The 20,917-nt window shown below is 33.0% G+C and overlaps 2 protein-coding genes across 3 annotated transcripts; both read left to right on the plus strand.

Moving 5' to 3' along the window:
• The first annotated feature begins 277 nt into the window (after positions 1–277).
• LOC128185073 (uncharacterized) lies at positions 278–8,732 on the plus strand. 2 transcript variants are annotated; one of them, XM_052854742.1, is made up of 8 exons: positions 278–996; positions 1,369–1,404; positions 2,465–2,619; positions 6,064–6,339; positions 6,501–6,608; positions 6,726–6,761; positions 7,271–7,330; positions 8,330–8,732. In XM_052854742.1, exons 1-8 carry the CDS (start codon positions 342–344, stop codon positions 8,507–8,509), a joined length of 1,506 nt encoding a protein of 501 aa, XP_052710702.1. In that variant the 5' UTR covers positions 278–341; the 3' UTR covers positions 8,510–8,732. The 2 variants fall into 2 exon arrangements, with proteins under 2 accessions (XP_052710702.1, XP_052710703.1); XM_052854743.1 differs by having other exon boundaries at positions 6,064–6,318.
• A 9,414-nt stretch (positions 8,733–18,146) lies between these two features.
• Positions 18,147–20,513, plus strand: LOC128185402 (uncharacterized). The gene is made up of 3 exons (XM_052855003.1): positions 18,147–18,516; positions 19,581–19,669; positions 20,421–20,513. The coding sequence occupies exons 1-3, from the start codon at positions 18,147–18,149 to the stop codon at positions 20,511–20,513; spliced, it is 552 nt and encodes a 183-aa protein (XP_052710963.1).
• The last annotated feature ends 404 nt before the right edge of the window (positions 20,514–20,917 follow it).

Raw genomic sequence — 20,917 nt, forward strand, 5'->3', positions numbered from 1 at the left:
TTTAATATGCATTAAAAATAAATCAATAAGAAATCACCCAAATCATCAAATATGTGAAGAAAATATGAAAAAAAATGGAGACAAGATTTTTGGAAGAAGCCAAATTTGAGGGCAGGCTAGGCCAAATTTAGAGGCCACACCAATAATTGGGGCCAAGTCAACCTTGAGGCTAAAAGTGAGGCCAGGCCAACTTTGATGCCAGCCCAGGCCAGGCCAGGCCAGGTTTTAGAGTATGCGAAGTTTGTTTTTAATCGAAAGTACTTAGCGCATCGCCGCAAACATAATCTGGAAGTGTTTCTTGTTTAAGCAGATATTCGAAGGGATATTAAGGGATAAAGATAATGTCGTTCCTGCAAGACGATTCAGAAGATTTGGTTGCTGAGAGAGACGTGTTATTGACGATGGAAGAAACTCAGAATGGTTCTTGTGTGGTAAACAATTCATTGTTGAATTACACAGGCAGTCAAACTTGTCTAAAAATCCCGATTGTAGAAGAGCAGCATGGTATTAATGCGGAGGTTGGGGTTCATTCTCTCACCCCTGAAAATACTCTACGGCGACGTCGTGTGGCCGGGCTCCCGCCGGGCAAAAAGTACCATATTTTTATTTCTTGTTCTTCACAAGACATGGAAGAAGTAAACAAAATATGCAAAGACCTTGAAAAAAGGTTTTTCTTCATTTGCATGCAACATGACAGAGATTTTGTGATAGGAAAACGTCTGGATGATAATATTCAATCCGAAATGGCAAAAAGCGTGAAGGTTTTGATACTGATTAGCCCAACATATATCACAAGTCCGTGGTGCATGTCGGAGGCCGATGAAGCTGTACGACTGTCGTACTCCGAGAGAGAAAAATTAAAGATAATCCCCGTGATGTTGCGACCCCCAGACGATGGGCTCGAACTGCCTCCATTTCTGAAAAAATATCGATACATTGACTCACAGAAAGAAGAAGACATACCAGCAAAGATATTTGAAGCCTACTACCATTCAGGTTTTTTACATTTTTGATCATTTCATTTTCTCTGCTTTTGAACTGTTTTTTTTTCTCTCTCAGCGGAAGGCTTCAAAATGCATTAAAATTTTGAATATAAAAATGCTTCTGGATTTGTAATCGTACTTCTCGGAAAAATCTTGATCAACTTTGGACATGAATTCAAAGCTTTTGGTTTTTTTTGTATATAATATATATATCATAATGGAAAATTTTTATCTACGTAATATAAAAAAGAATGCATCATGGTTTCGCAGCGGAGTTTTATTATGCTTTCTACATATATCAGATTATCAGAGATTTGCTTAAATAGCTTCAGGTTCCTAGCATATTGCATAACTTTTGTTGTTATTATTTTCATTTCAATTTTAGATGCAGTTGACGCTATAAAAATACAAGGCGAACAAGGTAAACTTTCTTATCAATTACAAATATCACCCCTGCGAATGTGTTCGGAATGTTTTCTTTATCGTTGCTAAGTATGTAAAAAATCCAGAGGTGCTCGAATGAAAGTTCACGAGAATTCACAGAGATTTGTTTACTTCCTGTGAAATTTCGTGCGGAAGTATATTTGTTCGGATAATATTCTCAAAATACGCAAGTACTTGTCGTTTTTCATATCAAATCCTACTTTGATTTATGTTAAAACATGAATATCTTTTACGATGTTTGTCTTAATTCACCATCTAGCGGTTATTTATATTAAACGATAATATTCAGAACAGAGTTATCGTTCATATTCAACCACGTGTAGAGTGGTTGAAAATATAAACATTGGGTTGCTTAATAAAATCATAGCGATGTTTGTTTGAAAAAAAAATAATTGGTGTGTGATTAGCATAAACACTTAGTATATTGAGGCATTTTCAAGGAACATTCTACATAAAATAGTATAGTCTGTTTCACTATCGATGCTATTACTAGATCATTCGCGGATCGAAAATTAATCCTCGTGGGAGTGGAGGGGGGGGGATCTCAACTATAAGCATGTTAATTGTTGGTTGAAACAGCAGACAAAAACTATTTTTTGCATTGTCATATTCATGTCTAAAACACATTTTATCCACCAATTAATGAAGATAAAGTTGAAAACCAATAAACCTTAAGATTTTTTATTTGACTACAAGTACCTAGATTCTATGAAATAGACTAATAAACACGAGGCGCGATTTTTACTGCGAAACTGAAAGGGTCAAATAAAATCACGTGGTCTAAAATTTAAATGACAATAACATTCGCATGGGTGAAATATGTTGTCAATACAAATAAGCATATTCTTTAAAAAATGAAGACACATATAAATTTTTACATGGTACATTTTTTATTTTATTTTTTAAACCGATGCAGAAGCCGACCAATGATTTTCATAAAATTATTAAATTTAACTTCTTTTATAATAATATTGCTTCTGGAAATCTTGCAGGTAATTGTTTTAGTATTGTATTTTCTTTTTGTTTTGTTTATTTAGAGCTTACTGAGGATCAAATTAAGAATCAAAATGGAGCTCGTCTATTTTCAAAGTCATTTTTACAGCAGCGACCGTATTTTGAAAAAGGATATGTTTTTGAGACTGACCGTCTGACTTTAAACGAACGGGAATACTTGAAAAATGTGCATGAAAAAGTAAGTGTAAAAATGCCATCGTTCCTTATATTACAATAATGCCCACGGTGACAATATCATAAGCAGCTTACCAACTTTCATAACGCAAAAAGGGGAAAAAAATATATTTCTGAATGATCCCTATATTTTACAATATGAAGCATCATTGAATGAATTTGTTTCATAAAAGCGAGTTTATAACACTGAGCCGGATAATTTTGCCAGTGCCAAGGTGGCATTGTCGCATTCGCATAAGATGCAGTTTCTGAAACATCCATACATACCAAATGATAAATATTGTCTAGATAGTATATAACCACTTTTGTATTTAGTATGTTTCACCTGAGAGGTGAGATATTTACCTTTAAAACTTAAAGGACAGGTGACACAAAATCATTTTCTTCTAAAAACATTTTCTTTGATAAATATAAATCAGTTTATAACAATTTTCCCATTTGACTAGCATCAGATTAGAGCACATAGCTCAATTTAGTGTGCTGAAAATCCCAGCTGCAACAGATCTCCGAGTTTTTCCTATCTTTAATGAGATAAGAAACCCCTGTGTGTTATTTGTCAAAGATGACATAGTCAGCAATCGGCTACATAGTAAACAGAGCAATGGACGAGGATTTATTTACACAGGATAGTGTATTTTTGTTGCAAATGATGATTTTGAATTAAAGCACTATCAGATTAAAGTGAATATAATTAAAGCATATTTTATTGAATAGCTTAGTGTATGAACCCTCTCCTGAAAACAAAATAGTGAGATTATAGAATGTACAAGATTACATGTTGTATTATTGGTTAATAGAGTTTTTGAGAAATTTTGTGTACACAAGATACCGGTAGTAGAAAATGAAAAAAAAAATAAGCAATACAATTAAAATGAATCTGAAAATTTAGTGATTGATAATAGCAGAGTATCATCCTGTCAGCCAGACAGGCAACAACTTGTTTAGATTCTCAATTTTCAGTAAAGTTTGAAATATATTGTTTGAAAATGCATAATCATCCAATCTTGGAAATCTAAAACGTTGATATGAATAAGGTTGATATTAATCTAAATATTTTTTCTGTAAAAAAAACTCAACTTTGAGCAAAATATTCTTTTGATATGACATATAAATCATTTTTTGTGTACTATTTATAACAACAGGTGCTGCTGTAAAAAAATCATTCATTGCCCATCTGAATCTTAAATATCAGTATATAAGAAGTCATCACTGTGCATAACAGCTGGTTTGGGGTTTTTTAAAAAGGTTTGATCAACAGAGAATAAATTATACACAACTCAGAAGTACTATCAAAAATGATCTTCATAAACTATTAAAAGAAAGATCAAATTCCATATGGATAAAATTCAAGGAGTCTGAGATAAACACATTTTTAAAACCTGATCAATACTATGTTAAAAAACTACTATTTCAGTCATAACTGATTATGAAAATTGGTAGTTCTTTTAATTAAATTTCAATAAACAAACATAACAAACATGATCAAATAAAATACTCAAAAATGAAATTAAAGATGTTTGAGTTATAAGTATTAAGATGCTTACATGTAACAGGATATCTGGTAACACTTCTTAAATCAAAAATCCTTAAATAAGTCCAATTAACATAATTAAGGTTTAATTAGGGTTTAAAATCCGGTGTCATTCCTGGTTACGAAAGTTTTTATACATTATCACTAACTATGTGTTGAAAAAACAAAATCCTTTCTTTAGCTACAATGATTCAATATTTTTTATGACTTTTATCTTTTGAAAATCCAACATCTGACACATTTTTTTCCAGCATGAAGCACATAGGTCAATAAAAAATTAATTTAACAGCTCATAATTTTTACTCCTATTCATAATTGCTGAGGAAACAGAAATGGGTTTCTAAGCTTAGAATAATTCATGTTTTTGTACAGGGTTCTCAAACTTTTAATAGCAATAAGCAAAATTTATGGAATTCAGATTTGTGATACGAGCAAGTAAGACATCCTTGTGGTTGAAAGATACTGCGAATGAGTAGTGTTTCCGAGTAGGTTTCCGATCTCAGAGGCTTCAGATAAGCATATTGAGATCACGCGTCTTATCTGCTTAGTAATTCAGCAATAACTGTGAAACAGATGGGAGTAGCAGGGGAAATTTTGCAGAAATTGTATCTCACTCACAATCCAACTTGTTGGTCAATGTTTTTGTGATTGTGTCACCTGTCCTTTAATATCCCATAGGAAATTATATTTCCCATAGGAGAAACGGTTCTCCTACAGGAAATATTGACAATCCTATAGGATTTTTTAAAATCCTATAGGAATTATATTTCCGATAGGAGAAAGATTATTCCTGTAGGAATTTGATTCAGTCAGGTAGTTTTCCTATAGGAAATTAAAATTTCCTTTCGGATTTTATAATATCCTATCGGAATTGAAATTCCTATAGGAAGTTCTTGTATTCCGATAGGAAAATTCAAATTTCCTGTAGGAATATTGTTTTTCCTATAGGAAAAACTATTTCACCGTAGGAATTTAGTTTTGAAAGGTAAATATCTCACCTGATAGGTGAAATACAGTGATAATAAAGGCGATTGTAAACTCTTTAAACAATGGTCTATCATATGGCATGTTTGAATTTTTTTTATATATGCAGCTTAGACGGGTGCAATAATGCCACCTTGGCACTGGCATAATTATCCGGCACATTGTTTTATGTTTCACCCACTACTATATAAAAAGTCACAAATTCAGCGAGATTGTTGTGACCGGTTTCAATATAAACAGCCATGATCATTTTATCTCACCTATATATAGATAGAGAAACTCTAGATCTTTAAAACTATTCTTTTAAGAAATGCGATTTGCAATATAATTATTATCATGGATAAGAGCAGCATTATCTAAATGATATTAGTAATTGTTGAAATAACGATCACTGAAACAACAAACGGCGTTCAGTGTTTAGCATAGAAAATATGAGGAGAAAAATTTATAAGCCAAGACCTACTCTACTCTGCTTTTTTCCTCTTGACTATGAAGCAATTGATTTCATTAGCTTTCCCGATAATCTAATATTCATGCTATATGATAACATTTGCAGACGGTTTTCTTAAAGAGTAGGAAATGATTGCATCAAAGGACATCCTTAATTATTTTTTGTTTACATAAAAAAAATAAAGTATACAAAAGGTTTATAAGGAAAAAAAGTCGTTTATTCAAGATGTAAATTTAAGTCATTTAAGTGCATTTCATACATATTACAAACAATAAACAATTTTCGGTAGCTGAAAAAGAATGAGTATTTTTTAAAAAGCATTTTTTAACTGATATAAATTCGTTAAAATCCATAAATTTATGATTAATTGGTGTAATACAATGAAAGAAACATATTTTGGCCGTTATGTGCGTGTGCTGTGTAAGTTAAATTTGAAGAAGAATAAACAAACACGGATAATCAAAATGTTCTTTTTATTGTAGAGTGTGGACCAGTTTGAGGCCGCTGTCTCCTTGGTAACCAATCACAGGCTTATGAAGTACTACAAAATATTTGTCCTAACTGGCTTCACTCACGCGGCGGCAGCCACTCTCTCGGCTAATGCAGTATCGTTAAACTTCTTACTGAACGTATTATCTGTTCTCATTTCCCGAAACATAGACGCCAACCCCTTTGGTTTTTCTTTCATTTCTTCAATATTTTTGGGATTTCTGGTGTACGCTTCGTTTCTCGTTATAGTACGTTTGTATCGAAGAAAGGTAAAATCATGTGTTTGGTTACTTGTTTTATGATTTCTTTTGTTCCATTTAAAAAATGTAACTTGTATCGCTGTTTATATGATGTAATAATTGTTACATAATTTAAGAAGTTTTTACATCGAGCGACATTTTAATGGATTCATTCGTTCATTTGTTTATAGTTAAAGGTCGATTTACGGAAAAAGTTATGGGAATCGGTAAACAAAAAGTTCTTCAGAGATACAAAGTGCTTGGTCGAATACAGCGACGTTACCATTCGGGAGCCTTGTGTATCCTTTTTATGCCTGATATGTTAAGTTTGTATTGGACTTATATTAAATATGCATGCGCTTTTAAAGTAGTAGGATGATTCTGCTTAAACAACCAACCTTGACTTACATACATAGATTTTTCTCCTTCGTTATGACACAGCACCTTGCCAGGTAAGTGAATAATGTTGAATATATTATTTTTACACTCCGGGTATATAATCATCATGTTTGAATCTAAAAATATTACTTGATAATTATATTGTGACAGGCAGAACCAAGTCAAACAATTGCTTTGATGAATAAATTGAACATATACGTTCATTTGAAAAGAATAGAACTGTTGCAAAATCCATTATTAGTATATGATATGATAAGGATTATATCATTAACTTATAAGATATGTCTTAAAAATAGAGTGTTTTATCTATTGAATTCCAATCATAACACGTTTGTAGATTCTGATCACAGTATTAGGAATAAATGTTGCTATAGATAATACGAACTTATCGTCTGCTGTATCTCATCTGCAGAAATTTTGAATTATTTAACTGAGCCAAGCGATGTTAAATTCAAGTCAATATCTTATATGTGGTGTAACCAATTCATTTATCAAACTGTAATTTAAATAAAACGGTAATGGACATTTTTGGTTTTATATTAATCGCATTGCTTTGTTTTAGGAATATATAAATGTTCTGATTGAACGAAAATTTTTCTATCTGGATGATGACAAAATAAAGGTAACAAAAATATTCATCAATTGGTGAAATTTTAACACATATTGGTTTATATAGATATCAAATAATCAGGTTATGAAAATATATCTAAAGTCTTTATAATATAGTCGTTCCAACAGGAATTTACAGTCTTTGTATCTATATACTAGTTAATATTTTTCAAAATTGTCCGTCCTTGTGTATCGTATTGGTTTTTTATAGTTTCTATCGCGGAAGCATCGAACATTTTGGGGGAAATCTTGATATAGGATACATCTGATATATTTATTGAGACGTTACCAAGCTTCGGTTCCTCGTAAAAAAGAGACAATACTTTATCTGTAGATAGCTAAGTCATATTTTTCTGAATACTGATACGGTTATGTCGTATTAAAGTTAAGTGTTTGACTCTTTCATCCAACTAAATAGTTTATTGTCCTCCTTATGTATTTGACAAGAACTTAAAGGTTAATTACAATGGAATCGGCCGACCAAAGTCATAATTCCAAATCATACATACGTCTCTTTGGAAGACAATCACACGTAGGGACTAAACAATTCTCATGATAAGGCATAAATAAAGCAGACTTAATCATAATTTCTTAACATATTTGAACATTTAAAACGTTTACCCTAGTCATGATTCTGAGCTGTTATTGCAAAAACCATGTTCCACAAAAATAAACAAACGAAAAGCATAGTTCTTAACTTTACTTTTTTTGTTTAATTGATATCTTAATGACAGTCACCAATCATGATTTTCATTTTTATATGTTAAGGGTCCTATAAAGTATCATTTAAGGATTTTTTATTTAAAGATAATTAACTACTAGTAAACTGAAAATGGGTGAGGTTTTTTTTTTTCATTTTGGTATATGATGTGTTACCGGTATTTACGGGGAAAACTTGCTAATAGAAACTCATTTTGAGGCAACTCTCTTCTCTGAATTATTAATCATCCATTTTCCTATATACGTTGTTTCTTTAATATTTTTTTTTCATATTTTGCATCATTTATTTAAGAAAATGACAGAGGAAAAGATCGAAGAAAAATTGATGTTACTTCAACGTCTTGGTGTTTTAGCGGACTGGTTTAAATTACCTGTCTACGATTACAATCGCCACCATACTTGGCTAAGGAAACAGTGCTTGTGTCAAATGTTGGAGATTAACCTGATTGAAAAGAAAGTAATTACAGTATAACCAATGATATTTCTTTTTTCATCGTTATCTGAAAAGTTGTATATTCATTTTTGAGTTATAAATATCTTAAAAGATAATAATATTATGTTAAATATTGTCATTTTGTCTTTTTGTTGTCACTCAAGTTAACAAAGCTAATCAAGGCTGAGTAATCTCAAAGTGTAGAAAAGATGGGGTTTTTTTTACCTACACATGAATATTTTTTGTACTTTTTTATAAAATGTTTAATATTGATTTTTCTTTTTCTTTTTTTTGGGGGGGGGGTGTTTTTTTGGGTTTTTTTTTGTTTCTTTAGGTATCTTTATTATTAAGGTCTTCCGTTTCCAACGGAAGACCTTGTACTGATTCTGTTGGAAATTCTTCATTATTATTTTTCTTCTTCTTTTTCTTCTAGACGTTTCTTTAAACGGTAATATCTCCCTTGTTTGTCATTAGATTTTATTCAAATTTTCAGCATTTATTGTAAATGACAATAGCTTACTATAGCAAAAATTATGGTGAAATCACTACTTCCGGTTTTGAGTTATTCCCCTTTGAATATTTTTTTAGTGGGTCTCGTGTACCTGCAAAGGCTCCGAGTAGATCCGTAGCAAGTAGTTTTAATTTACAAATCTTTAATGTAGACATATTGAACGTTGTCCTCCTAGTTTTACATGTTTGATTAACACACGTATACTGCTTAAAAAATTACATCGACATTTATGTTTCAAAAAATATTAAATTTTGCTTATATCTTTGCTCAATAACTTTTTAGTTGTAAATTTTTTCTAGACACATATAGAATAAAAGTTGTGCAGAATATTAAGAGCTTTCATTTGATACCATAAAAAAGGGACTAGCCCCTAAAATGAGGGGTCTAGATCCCTTAAAAGTCTTTGCTTCATAACTCTTAAACGGTAAATTTTTCGATATGGGCGTCGCTGCAAAAAATGTTGTTTGTGACTTTATTGATCTCATAAAACTGTTTTTGTGTTTGGGTATTGCATAATATGAGGGTAAAAAGTAATACGTGTTGACCAGTACTCGCGGCAATTTGGCCAAGTTAACGAAACTCTCCCTCGCCCGCGGCCGAGAAAATCGGTCACCATGGTCGCGGCTGGGCTACCTAGCGGTCAGCGGTAATCTAATACACGAGAGTTGCGTCTCTCATAAATGATTTTTTTTAGTCACGAACTCAAAAACTGTTTTAGTTTTGATTACAAATAAAAGTTTATGGACTAAAAGATTGGGTGTTAATTAAGAAATCGTTCAGTTAATTAACAAAAGCAATGTCATTCTCAATCTAAAGCAATATCAGACATAGAACAATTGTGTGTTTCAAGTTTAAAATAAAGAACTTTTATTTGATAGAATATGGTCATTATACTGCAAACTTCTCAAATCTTCCTGGGTTCTGAGCTGTGCGTGTCTGTGCGTTGTACCTTTACGTAATCTATCCTTCGTCCACGGCCGAGAAGATCAGCCACGGCTGCACTACTAGCGGTAAGCGGTTATTTAATACACAGGATTCGCACACTGCGACGCACACTTAGATGAAGATGAACGTGTTTGAGTTTATATAGCCGTAAATACAAGAACTGTTTTAATTTTATATTATAAAAGTTTGTCCATCTTGTATTTATTTAATTAAACATTTGAGTGTAACTGAATATTAATTAAAGATATTACTCCAAATCGGAAACATAGTCAGACATAAATTAATGGTTGGTTTGTATATCTAAAAAATTTTACCCCCCCCCCAATATTAAATGATGATCATCCCTCGCACATGGCCGAGGAGATCCAGCGCGAGTGGACAAGTGATCTGCGGTCGGCTCTTGTTCTTCTACATGTACTAGTACCTTATCACGCGTTCATGTTTCATATTTTGCACGGACAGAACTATATTTTATTATGTTTTCAACTATTATATAGATTTATGAAAAAAATAAATGAATTTATTTTACTTGTACAGTGGATTCAGCATTGTTTTAATTATACGATAGCGTACAAGGTAGTTTAAAAATCAAATCAAATTATAATCAAAGTTCCATGTTACATGTTTGCGGTAGGTGCTAGTACGATAAAAGAATGTCCTGAATTGAGGCATTTGATGAATATTTAAAAGTATATTCACATGAGTTTTAAACAACTTAAGATTAGATTCTATCAGTCACATATTAATCACTCTGTAGTTTTTCTACATGGTTGTTCGTTTCAGTGTGGAAGCGAACTCAGTGCTGCGTTCCCCCCTCCTCCCGCCCCTTTGACAAGTGCTCGCGCTTGATTTTTTTAAATTGGCGAATAGATATCCAGATCTGTCGAAAATCATTTTTAGTGACTTCTTATGTGTAACATTTTCTCCTCAACGTGTTTAATTTTCCCACCTGTGTGTTTATTCGGTCAGTCTGTGTTAATTCAATCGCCACGTGCGACCGAAGATCTTGTGTCGCCTTAGCGCACACAACTCAGAACATATGTAATTGAGTAACAGTTGGAAGGGTGCTTTTATAAACAATAAGACTATTATTCGAAGTCAATCATCTTCACATTAAAGATGTGAAATCGTAACCTAAGACTGTGGCTAATAAATTAACCTGTTGAACACGCTAAACTTTTATAGTTATGAACATAATACAATGTAATTCATAATATCTTATAATTTAAGTTTGAAGACAAAGAAAATTTTGTTCTTGGGAAATACGACTACATTAAGCAATGCAGTCGATCACCATAGAAATCATCAAAGTACTGCAACTGTCGACGGATTTCTTATTTCTTTGAAAGACCATGATAATTCACTTGACTTGCAGACTATAATATAGCGACATATCTCTCTCCCAAAATTATATGCGCTTCTCAAAGTTACACTTAAGTGAGATAATTGTGTGTTATTAGAAATTTATTTATTGCTAATCAAATTTTAATTGAAGTTAATTATGAGGTTGTAATGCAACTTCATTTACTTACGAGGTTAGATACAGCCAGTGGAATATAGGTGGCTTTTATGTGAACAATGAATACCCAATATATTAAAATACAAGATAAATAGTTTCCAAAACTATAATACTAATATGCTTGTGTATATGAAGGTTGCACCCTCATTTGTATGGCTGTAGGTGAGGAGGTATAGGTGTATCGATGTACATACAATGTATGACTGCACATACGGATTCCGGACCATGGCTACAGACGATACCAATGATAGTCTTTTAATACATCAATGCACAGTTTGATATAGAAACTGACCAGTTTCATAACTTTTTCGAATTTCTCTAACACGGACTGTCTAATTCCTTCCCAGACTTCCAATTTACGCAAGCGCAATTAAAGTTTTTTTTTAATTTAATTAGTCAACCCACTGACATAAAAATAATGATTTTGCATATCATTACATCGTCGAGAGAAGTAATATTCATTTCTGTAAATAAGGTTATTTAATTCACATTACATAGCGGTGTTTCTATGAAACAGCACCAGCTGGTGTAAAAACTAGATGCTCGCTGTTGCATGAATTCTCCCGCTCATCTTTTTTTTAGCTGATTATATATTATTTTGAATGTCCAAATCTATTCGTATCATTAAATAATATCAGACGACACACATTTCCTTGTAGAAAATCTCAAAGATGCCATCAATTTTGACAAATTACTAAATTTCAAACTTGCAAATAGTCTTCAAAAATTTAGAAAGATTTAAATACACAAGTTATCTTAGAGAAAAGGTTACGTGTTTTGTAGGCGGGTTAGGTTTTTTTTTTTAAAAACTGCAATTCCTGACATGAATCATGAGTACATACTGTTTATAACAATGCTTGCTACCCTTTGAAAATTTAACTCGCCATTAAACATCTCACTTTTTATAGAATTTTTGAAACGATTACACAGACTGTGTTCTACAAATAGTTTTCCAAAAACATGTTTTTCAAGTCTTGTTCAAAACACATTTTATATACAAGTTTTCAATTACGACACGTTTTTATAACAAAAGCGGAACTTAAAGTTTAGTCATTATAATCGTTTGACACCATATGACATATATTTTTAACCCGCAGCAACAACGGAAGACCTACTCGTGGCTTTGCCACGAGCTCTGCTCTAGTTATTATTATAATTATTTTTATTATTATTATTATTTTTATTATAAGAGATCTGTATTTTTTAAACGACAACTTACGTCTTAAAACCATTTACAGCCTTTATGTTAACATCATCCTCCTACTCATTGATATTATTTTACCCTCGTAACAAGATGTGATTCTTTATGAAAATAAACTTGTTTTCCCTCCACTGAAACATTTATTTTTTTTTTCAAATATTTTCAAATGAAAAACAGGAATAAAATGTCTCGTAAAATTTGATGACAAAACAACACCCTCTTCTTTTAGGCACAGGAAAATTTATGAGGAAAATAAAAGAAAATAAAAATATTGAATAAAAAGGTGTCCAAGTAGTGTAGTGGACAATGCACTCGATTTTCACCGCTGCGACCCGAGTTCGATCCCCGTGATTGAAAGTGGTTGTATGTGATAGGGTATGGCGGTCGCCCGCTTGGACACGTGGGTTCTCTCCATGTACTCCGGCTTCTTCCCACACCAATGACACCATCGCGCTAACATCCGTGCCAACGAGAGATATTAATATAAGTTGTAGAACTTGCTTATCAATCGTTGTAAAATAAATAAAGTTAAGGTTTTTTTTTTATTAAATAAACGGACAGAGCCTTCATTTTTATGTTTATGTCATATATTTTTAAAGCGCTAAGCATAGCTGCAGCGCTTTTTTGTCGCCAGATTTCTTATCCTACTTCCACTTTCGTTTTCGCATTTCCGAAATACCGCCACCTACTGGCGGATGCTAAAGAAGTCGTACCCTGGAGAAGTCGTACTCGGGAGAACTCAAAATTATGCAGTAGGGAAAACTTAATATCTTCAAGTTATCCTGCATGCAGATACATTTGTTCTAAAATTTTAAAATCAATCATGATCTTTGTAAACATGCTTTAAGGCAGATTATTATAATTTGTAAATTGGAAACTTTGATTTACAGTCAAATTGATAAAACATTTTATGCTTCAAAAATAGAGAAACACTTACATTAATTGCTTACATTAAATGCTGTGGTTATGATTTTTTTTTAAAGTCATCAGCATTCTGTTTTCACTGTAACACGACAGCATGCATTAATCATTAAAAAGATTTGTGTATTCTATAACTATGGCATATCCAAATTCTATATCATTTTAATCCTGAGTACGTGAAAATTTTGCAATAACGAACAACCCCCGATTCAAATATGATTCTTAACATGTATTTTCATAACATTCGGTATGATTTAACAGCTTCTTCCCGGCTTAGCGCTTTCCAGTACTTTCAGTACTTTGATTGACATTATATGCACTAAAACATATTGAAAATATCAAACAAAAACAAGGCCACAGCTTATATGACCTTGAGGATAAGCCAAGAGTTTATATTCAACCAAGGACCGGTAAATATAAAATTGAAGACAGTATTATCAAATAATTTACCTAAAAATCATCAACAGAAAGTATTTGATCCCAAAAAACCCCATAGATCATTAATACTTTTAAAATGGAATAAGTTACATCAAATGAAATATTTTTGAAAATTTTATTTTATAGATTTTAAAAATTCGATACAAGATTAAACAAGTACTTAATACTAACAGATTTTATTATGTGTCATAGAATATCAGAAAGTACATGTATTACAGCTTCCAGTAAAATAGTTTAGATTGAATCTGTTTGCTGAATCCATTATGAAGTTATAACTGATTTAAAACTGGGTTTTTTTTCCGTATTTTATGGATTTATACTTTTCTTGACATTAGAAAATAGATCAAAAGCATTCTAAATTGCCGGGGTTTTCATTTTGGATTGTAGGAACTCTGGACATATTTCATATGTCGGACATGAAAAAGAAATCGGGTTTCGAGACTGATTCTTTTTTTCTATTTTGAATATAACACTTCAAAACACAATTTTTCATCGCGTATATTTAAAGAATTGAGTTAAGATATACCCTATTTATGCAAGCTAGTGTTATTAACGATCATTTGAAGAGCACGTTTTAAATTCTTTGAATCTGTAGGCTCCTTTTATTTACTATATATATTGAGATTAATATTCATTTTGAAATGCCATAATTATATTTGGTATTCTAATCAAATTGATGTTTATACATTTGGCATGAGTAACTGCAAAACACCGATGCCGTTATCTCTAAAATTAAGCACTTGTACATGTAAAGAGATCCTAATATTTATCAGTGTGGTCAAATTCTGCGTTTCTACGAAAAATACACCACTCAATCCTATATAGGTTAATTTGAAAGTGTAAAAGATAATTCAAATAAAACAATACATTTTATTATACTTTCATTTTAAATACTGAAATCTGACTGGTTTAGACGCAGTTGGTAATCCGTTCTATTACCCTTAGCGTTAGCATCACACTTAGCAACGGGTAACACAACGAATTGTTACATGCGCGTAAATTATGCGCGTACAGTTCGCCGTAGAATTCACTTCAGCAGTAAAATTCTCTTTAAATATAAGACATTCAGTATAATAAAATAAATAATGCCTGTTTAGGAGGGTAACTGTTAAAATTGACACCCCTCAAAAACCACTGTCAACCTCCGCTTCGCGTCGGTTGACAATGGTTTTCTCGGGGTGTCAATTTCAACAGTTACCCTCCCAAACAGGCACTATTTATATAATATTGAAATAAATTGTGGATATAAATATGTATATTGCAAAATAAAGCAAATATAACTTGGATTTACTTTGTTAAGTGATGTAATTTTTTTAAATCATATTACTTGTATTTATTTATGAATTGCACAAACTAAAGTTGTAAATGCATTTATTATTTTATCTTCGTTTACGGTTAAACTAATTTGCAAAAATGTTATATGCTTTCAGAAACAGTTGGTCGTTAGGATGGGTAGTAGTACAAAAAATGTTAATTTTCGCGATCTTTGAGGTTTCCTTTGAGTTTTTAAAACATAATATACCTGTAATAGAATCATAATACTTGAATAAAAAACTGGTTTCTCGTCAACACAGCATTTTCCTGTATTTGTAAACATTCGTCTTTTATATTCAGCCAAACGTTATGTTCAAAATGTATATCAAAGTTCATTATCCGGGTTTGTTTTTCTTTGACGCTTCACTAACTGGTTCCTTAATTAATGAGAATTTCAAAATGAAGATCCGTGAATTAAATGAGTCGTATGATTGTTTGCGTTCAAGGAGAACTTTGTAAATGAAATTAAGTCTAGTGACGAGCCTGTCTGTGCCGGGTCCAAAATATAAATAAAGTGCTACTGCTGATTAAGGTGATTGAGAACATTTGTATGGACTTCTACTTATAAGGATGGGAAATTTGAAGTACAGTGCTCATGCCTGAAAATGGGCGATGCGGGGGAAGCAGCTCTCGAATAGTCAACTGGAAGCTGCCTTTTGCCTCCTTTTTTGTACATGTAAGATCATATTAAGGTACTTGCACACCTTTTTAAAGCTAAAGATAAAGGATTCAGGGGGTTCAATTAAATATAGTATTTTATTTTCAGAGTTTCTTGTATCAAATATTTATTGTCATTTAATTACACTTATAAATACATGTCTTATATTTCAGTGTTGTAATTTTACTTGGGAATGAAAACACGTGTATTATATAGAATAAAGAATAGTCAACTGGAAGCTGTCTTTTGTTTCAATCATGTTCATATAGATATAAAATGGACTGTTAATAACCGTAAGTTTAAATCTACCAGAAAGTACCAGAAACATGAATAAACTTCGAATACAGATAACTAAGTTTTGCTCTTATATACTTTTTTTTACTCTTTTGAAGGTCGACACACCGGCTGTTAAAACTTAAAAAGAAACCAAAATCATTTGACAACAAAACACATGTGAGTGAGATTTAAGTCCTTTTTATTCTGAAGACTCGCTATTGTCGATATCCATAGATAAGCCATTTATAACAATGCTGCATTAGAGAATAGAGGAATCGCTTTTTTAAAACTCACTTTATGATTCATACGTAAACAAATAATAGTAACCCATCGGTATAGATTTTACTTTAATTACTATATCGAATGTAAGTAAAACATGTTAAGTCTTTGGTGAATATTTCAAAAATAATATTCATAAAATGGATGCGTCATTTAAAGGGTTTTTTGTATCATCCAAGGATGAGTTGCGAATGTGACCTACTTCTATTTGTAGTTGCCCGTCAAGCATAGTAAAAAATCTCTCCTATCGAGTTATCGCATAGTTAAAGCCTCAAAGGACTTTGGAATATATCACTTTTAGGCTTAATAAATCATTGAAGTTTGTTATTTTACTATATTAAGACATGTTTTAGTAAGTTTTACGCAAATTAAATTTGCATGTAAATTTGTATTATATTTTATGTACCTTAAATAACGTCAGCCACATTGTTATTATGTATACATTATGCGCTTATATTTATGCATCTATGTCGTATGTATATAGGAATACGATGCTGTTATCGAAGGAATGCAACTTTAGGTTTTCCTTTTCCTTATTAACAAATTGATTACCTTCCCTTTCAGTAACTAATTACTTCCCTTTCGTGTATATAAATCATGCGCACGCATTCCGATCGCCCTTTTCCCATAAATCCACTGCAAGAAGTAGGTTTGTGCATTATGTGTTCAGAAATTTTTAATCAAAACATTATATTTTTCAAATCATCAACAAAAAATAATATTCTGGTAATTAATCTTAGTTTTTATTGCGACAATAATCCACAATTATCTAAATTTCCAAGGTAAAAAAACCCTGGATCACCACAGATTATCTGTAGGTCTACATGTGTCCGAGTTTGTTTCGGGGGCCGCCATGCTGTATTCACAATTGTATTTTAAAATGTTGTTAGAGTTTTTCTCCCAATCATTATTTTAATTAAAATATGATAACCTATGTATATGCATCAGTGTTCAAACACACGTAACGTTACACATATTTTGGTATTGACGTTATAATCGTACATTTAAAATTCTTTTGCTTAGCTTCGTTCTACATCGTGGCAAAGGGAGACAACAGTAACCATTTAATTTATTTAAACAAATCATATATTGCAAGTTATCGTTTAACATTATACATGTTAAAATATACTTATCAACAGGGGGGGGGGGGGGGGGGGGGTCAATAATTCCATCGGGCTCGATCTGAGGGAAATCTTTGTTTACTTCGAACAAGTTGGTGGGAAAACATGGTTACCGGCGGTCGATCAAATTACTTTCAATACTACTTTATATCCACAACACTCACTTAAATTATTCTTTATGTACTTTCTTATTTAATGTACAGTGTATGATAAAATCATTTAATTCACTTATTCATAAAGTACCGGTAGCAAATTCTCCTATAACATTACCATCGAATCGAAGTATTATTTATTAGTTTATTATTAATTAACCTAAAATAAACCTATCGTTATGATTATCGATATGTCTTCATTAAAGCAAAGTTGCCTTTTGTCAAGATTACAAACAATCTTTTAAAGATTTATGAGTAATTTCTAAGATAACTAATTCTTCAATTTATTTTGTTTTCGGTTGTCATCGCTAAACAATTCTAGCTAATCAAGGACATCAGACATGCCTCGTAAGCGGCAGACAACAGGACGCATTGCCACAGCTGCATCCTCATCATCAAGACAACCCCCCAAACGGGTAAAGAGAAGCAGTAGGACACCCCAGACCGATATACAAGCTTCACAACCAGATCTTCATGTCCAAGCCAGTGAAGCAACACAGCAACTAGCACCAGCTCTCCAACCACCTCTTTCTGTGGAGGCCAGGCAGCAAACAACTTCGGCTCCTCAAATGGCTCTTAATATGCAAGCCACACATCTACCAGCATTGGCTCCTCAACCAGCTCAGCAGATGCAAGCATACCTGCCACCTGCACAGCCTCCACAGCCCCCACAGCAGTCCCCACAACCAACTACTCAACAGTTTGGAGAAGGTAATGACATAGTACCTATACAATCTGTTCATAACTTGGGCATGCATGTGAGTGATTCAATTAAGCAAAATGTAATCCAAGGTAGATTTATTGAACTTCATACACTCCTACCACCCTCTGGGGGCCAGGGGGCTACACCTAGTCACAAGAAACTTCTCATTAATAGTGTAGGAGAGATTATAACCAAAGAAAATGTCAAAAAGTTGACTCCATTGAAAAATGGACTGATGCTATGCACATATTCGCTTCTATTTATTTGTCTGCACACCCGTCCAAGTTTGCTGAACTGTTAAAATACATACATACAGTTAGATAAGGAGTAGCAAGGGAGTCAACAGGCTGGTACGATTATGATACACAGTATAGACTTCGCAAGGCTCTTAACCCAACCAGCTCATGGGGGGAGGTTGACGCAGAGCTGTGGCTTCTATATATGTCTTCCAAGCTAGTTAACCAACATCAGAGCACGCAATCGTCAGAATCTGGGCACAATTGTTTTGATTACAATTACAAGGGCAATTGTTTAAAGAGTAATTGCCAATACTCACACTCTTGCATTCGTTTCGCAGGCATGCACCCCGTCATTAGCTGCAATCAAACCAGACTACAACCATACACACATAATGGGCAAAGGACATCTTAATCTTCCTTTCGTACCAATCCCATCAGCTCAAGCATGTCCTACACAACAGCTAACCACAGTTTTGGATTATTATTTCCAACTGGCAATAGCATCAACGAATTTATTGATCCAGGAGAGTCTACAGTTCATTACTCATCTTTTGATTCAGTGGTCCAAATATAAGCAAATGTAGGGAAAGGGGCTTGCACTGGCAAGATAGATATTAAATCAGCTTTTAGACTGTTACCTATTCATCCAGGAGATTTTGACTTACTGGGGTTTAAAATTGAGGGAAAGTATTACATAGACAAGTGTCTCTCCATGGGTTGTTCTATATCATGCAAGATTTTTGAAGAGTTTGCCACTTTTTTGCAATGGGTTGTAGAACAGGAGACAGGTCTTTCCACTATTGACCATTATTTAGATGACTTTATCTTTGCAGGTAATGACTTTGACACATGCTCAAAGCTGATGGAAATGTTCAAACAGGTAGCTCAAGAGTTGGGGGTTCCACTGGCAGAAGATAAATCTGTTGGTCAAACAAATAATTTGGTATTCTTAGGCTTAGAAATTGATACTGTTGCTATGATGGTTAGAGTGCCAGTGCATAAGCGTGTTGAGCTAGTTTCATTGCTTCAGAAATTTATAGACAGAAAGTCAATTACACTCAAACAACTACAGTCATTGTTGGGCAAGTTAAATTTTGTTACCAAGGCTATTACACCAGGCAGGGCATTTGTTAGGAGAATGCATAATGCCATCATTGGCATAATCAACCCACGCCATTTTATCAGGTTAAAGCAAGAAATGAAGGATGATATGCAGTTATGGCTCAATTTTTTTTTTACATGATTTCAATGGCAAAGTGTATTTCAGTGAGGCAGAATGGTCCTCTAACTTAACCTTAGATCTTTTCACTGATAGTGCAGGGTCTCAGGATCTTGGTTGTGGGGCCTACTTCCAAGGTGAATAGTGTTATTTTTCTTGGCTCACAGGTTGGGAAAAACAGATATTCTTTCAGATATTACTACTTTGAAGTTGATTCCTGTTGTTTTGTCTTTATGCTTTGGGGGTGTTAGATTGGCAAAAAAAAAAGGTTTTGTTTCATATTGACAACCAGGCACTAGTCACTATCCTTAACAAACAAACCTGCAAATCACAAAGAGTTATGTTCTTGCTTCGTCCTTTTATCATCGATTGCATGTTGCATAATATTTGTTTCCGGGCAGTACATATACCTACAAAAAATAATATAATTGCTGATTCTATCTCTCGTCAACAGTGGCAGCGTTTCAGACAGGCTGCACCTCAGGCACAGATCAAACCAGTCCCAGTCCCGAGCTCCTTTCAACACCTCATTTCCAATATGAGATAGACAAACTTCTTCAAACTGCACTCTCTCAAAATACACATGGAGCATACCAGGCTGGTTTTAATTTGTACCATTATTGTTGTACACAATATTGGCATAATTGTATTTGGCCACCATCTCTAGAGTCAGTGGTTCAATTTGTATCCTACCTATCTGCAAAGGGTCTTTCTTATGCAACAGTGCGCTCTTACTTAGCAGGTTTATCTTACTTTACAAAACTACAGGGTTTCCAAGACCCAACAGACCAGTTTCTGGTATCAAAATTATTGCAGGGCCTAAACCGTACAAAACACACTCAAGATAGTCGATTACCAATCACAAAGCATCTCTTAGAGAGGATAATAACAATACTTCCGAGTGTATGATAGGACAATTATGAGTCTGCGTTGTTCTCATCAGCCTTTTCT

Source organism: Crassostrea angulata, chromosome 5 (assembly GCF_025612915.1).
Source record: "Crassostrea angulata isolate pt1a10 chromosome 5, ASM2561291v2, whole genome shotgun sequence".
Classification (NCBI taxonomy): domain Eukaryota; kingdom Metazoa; phylum Mollusca; class Bivalvia; order Ostreida; family Ostreidae; genus Magallana; species Magallana angulata.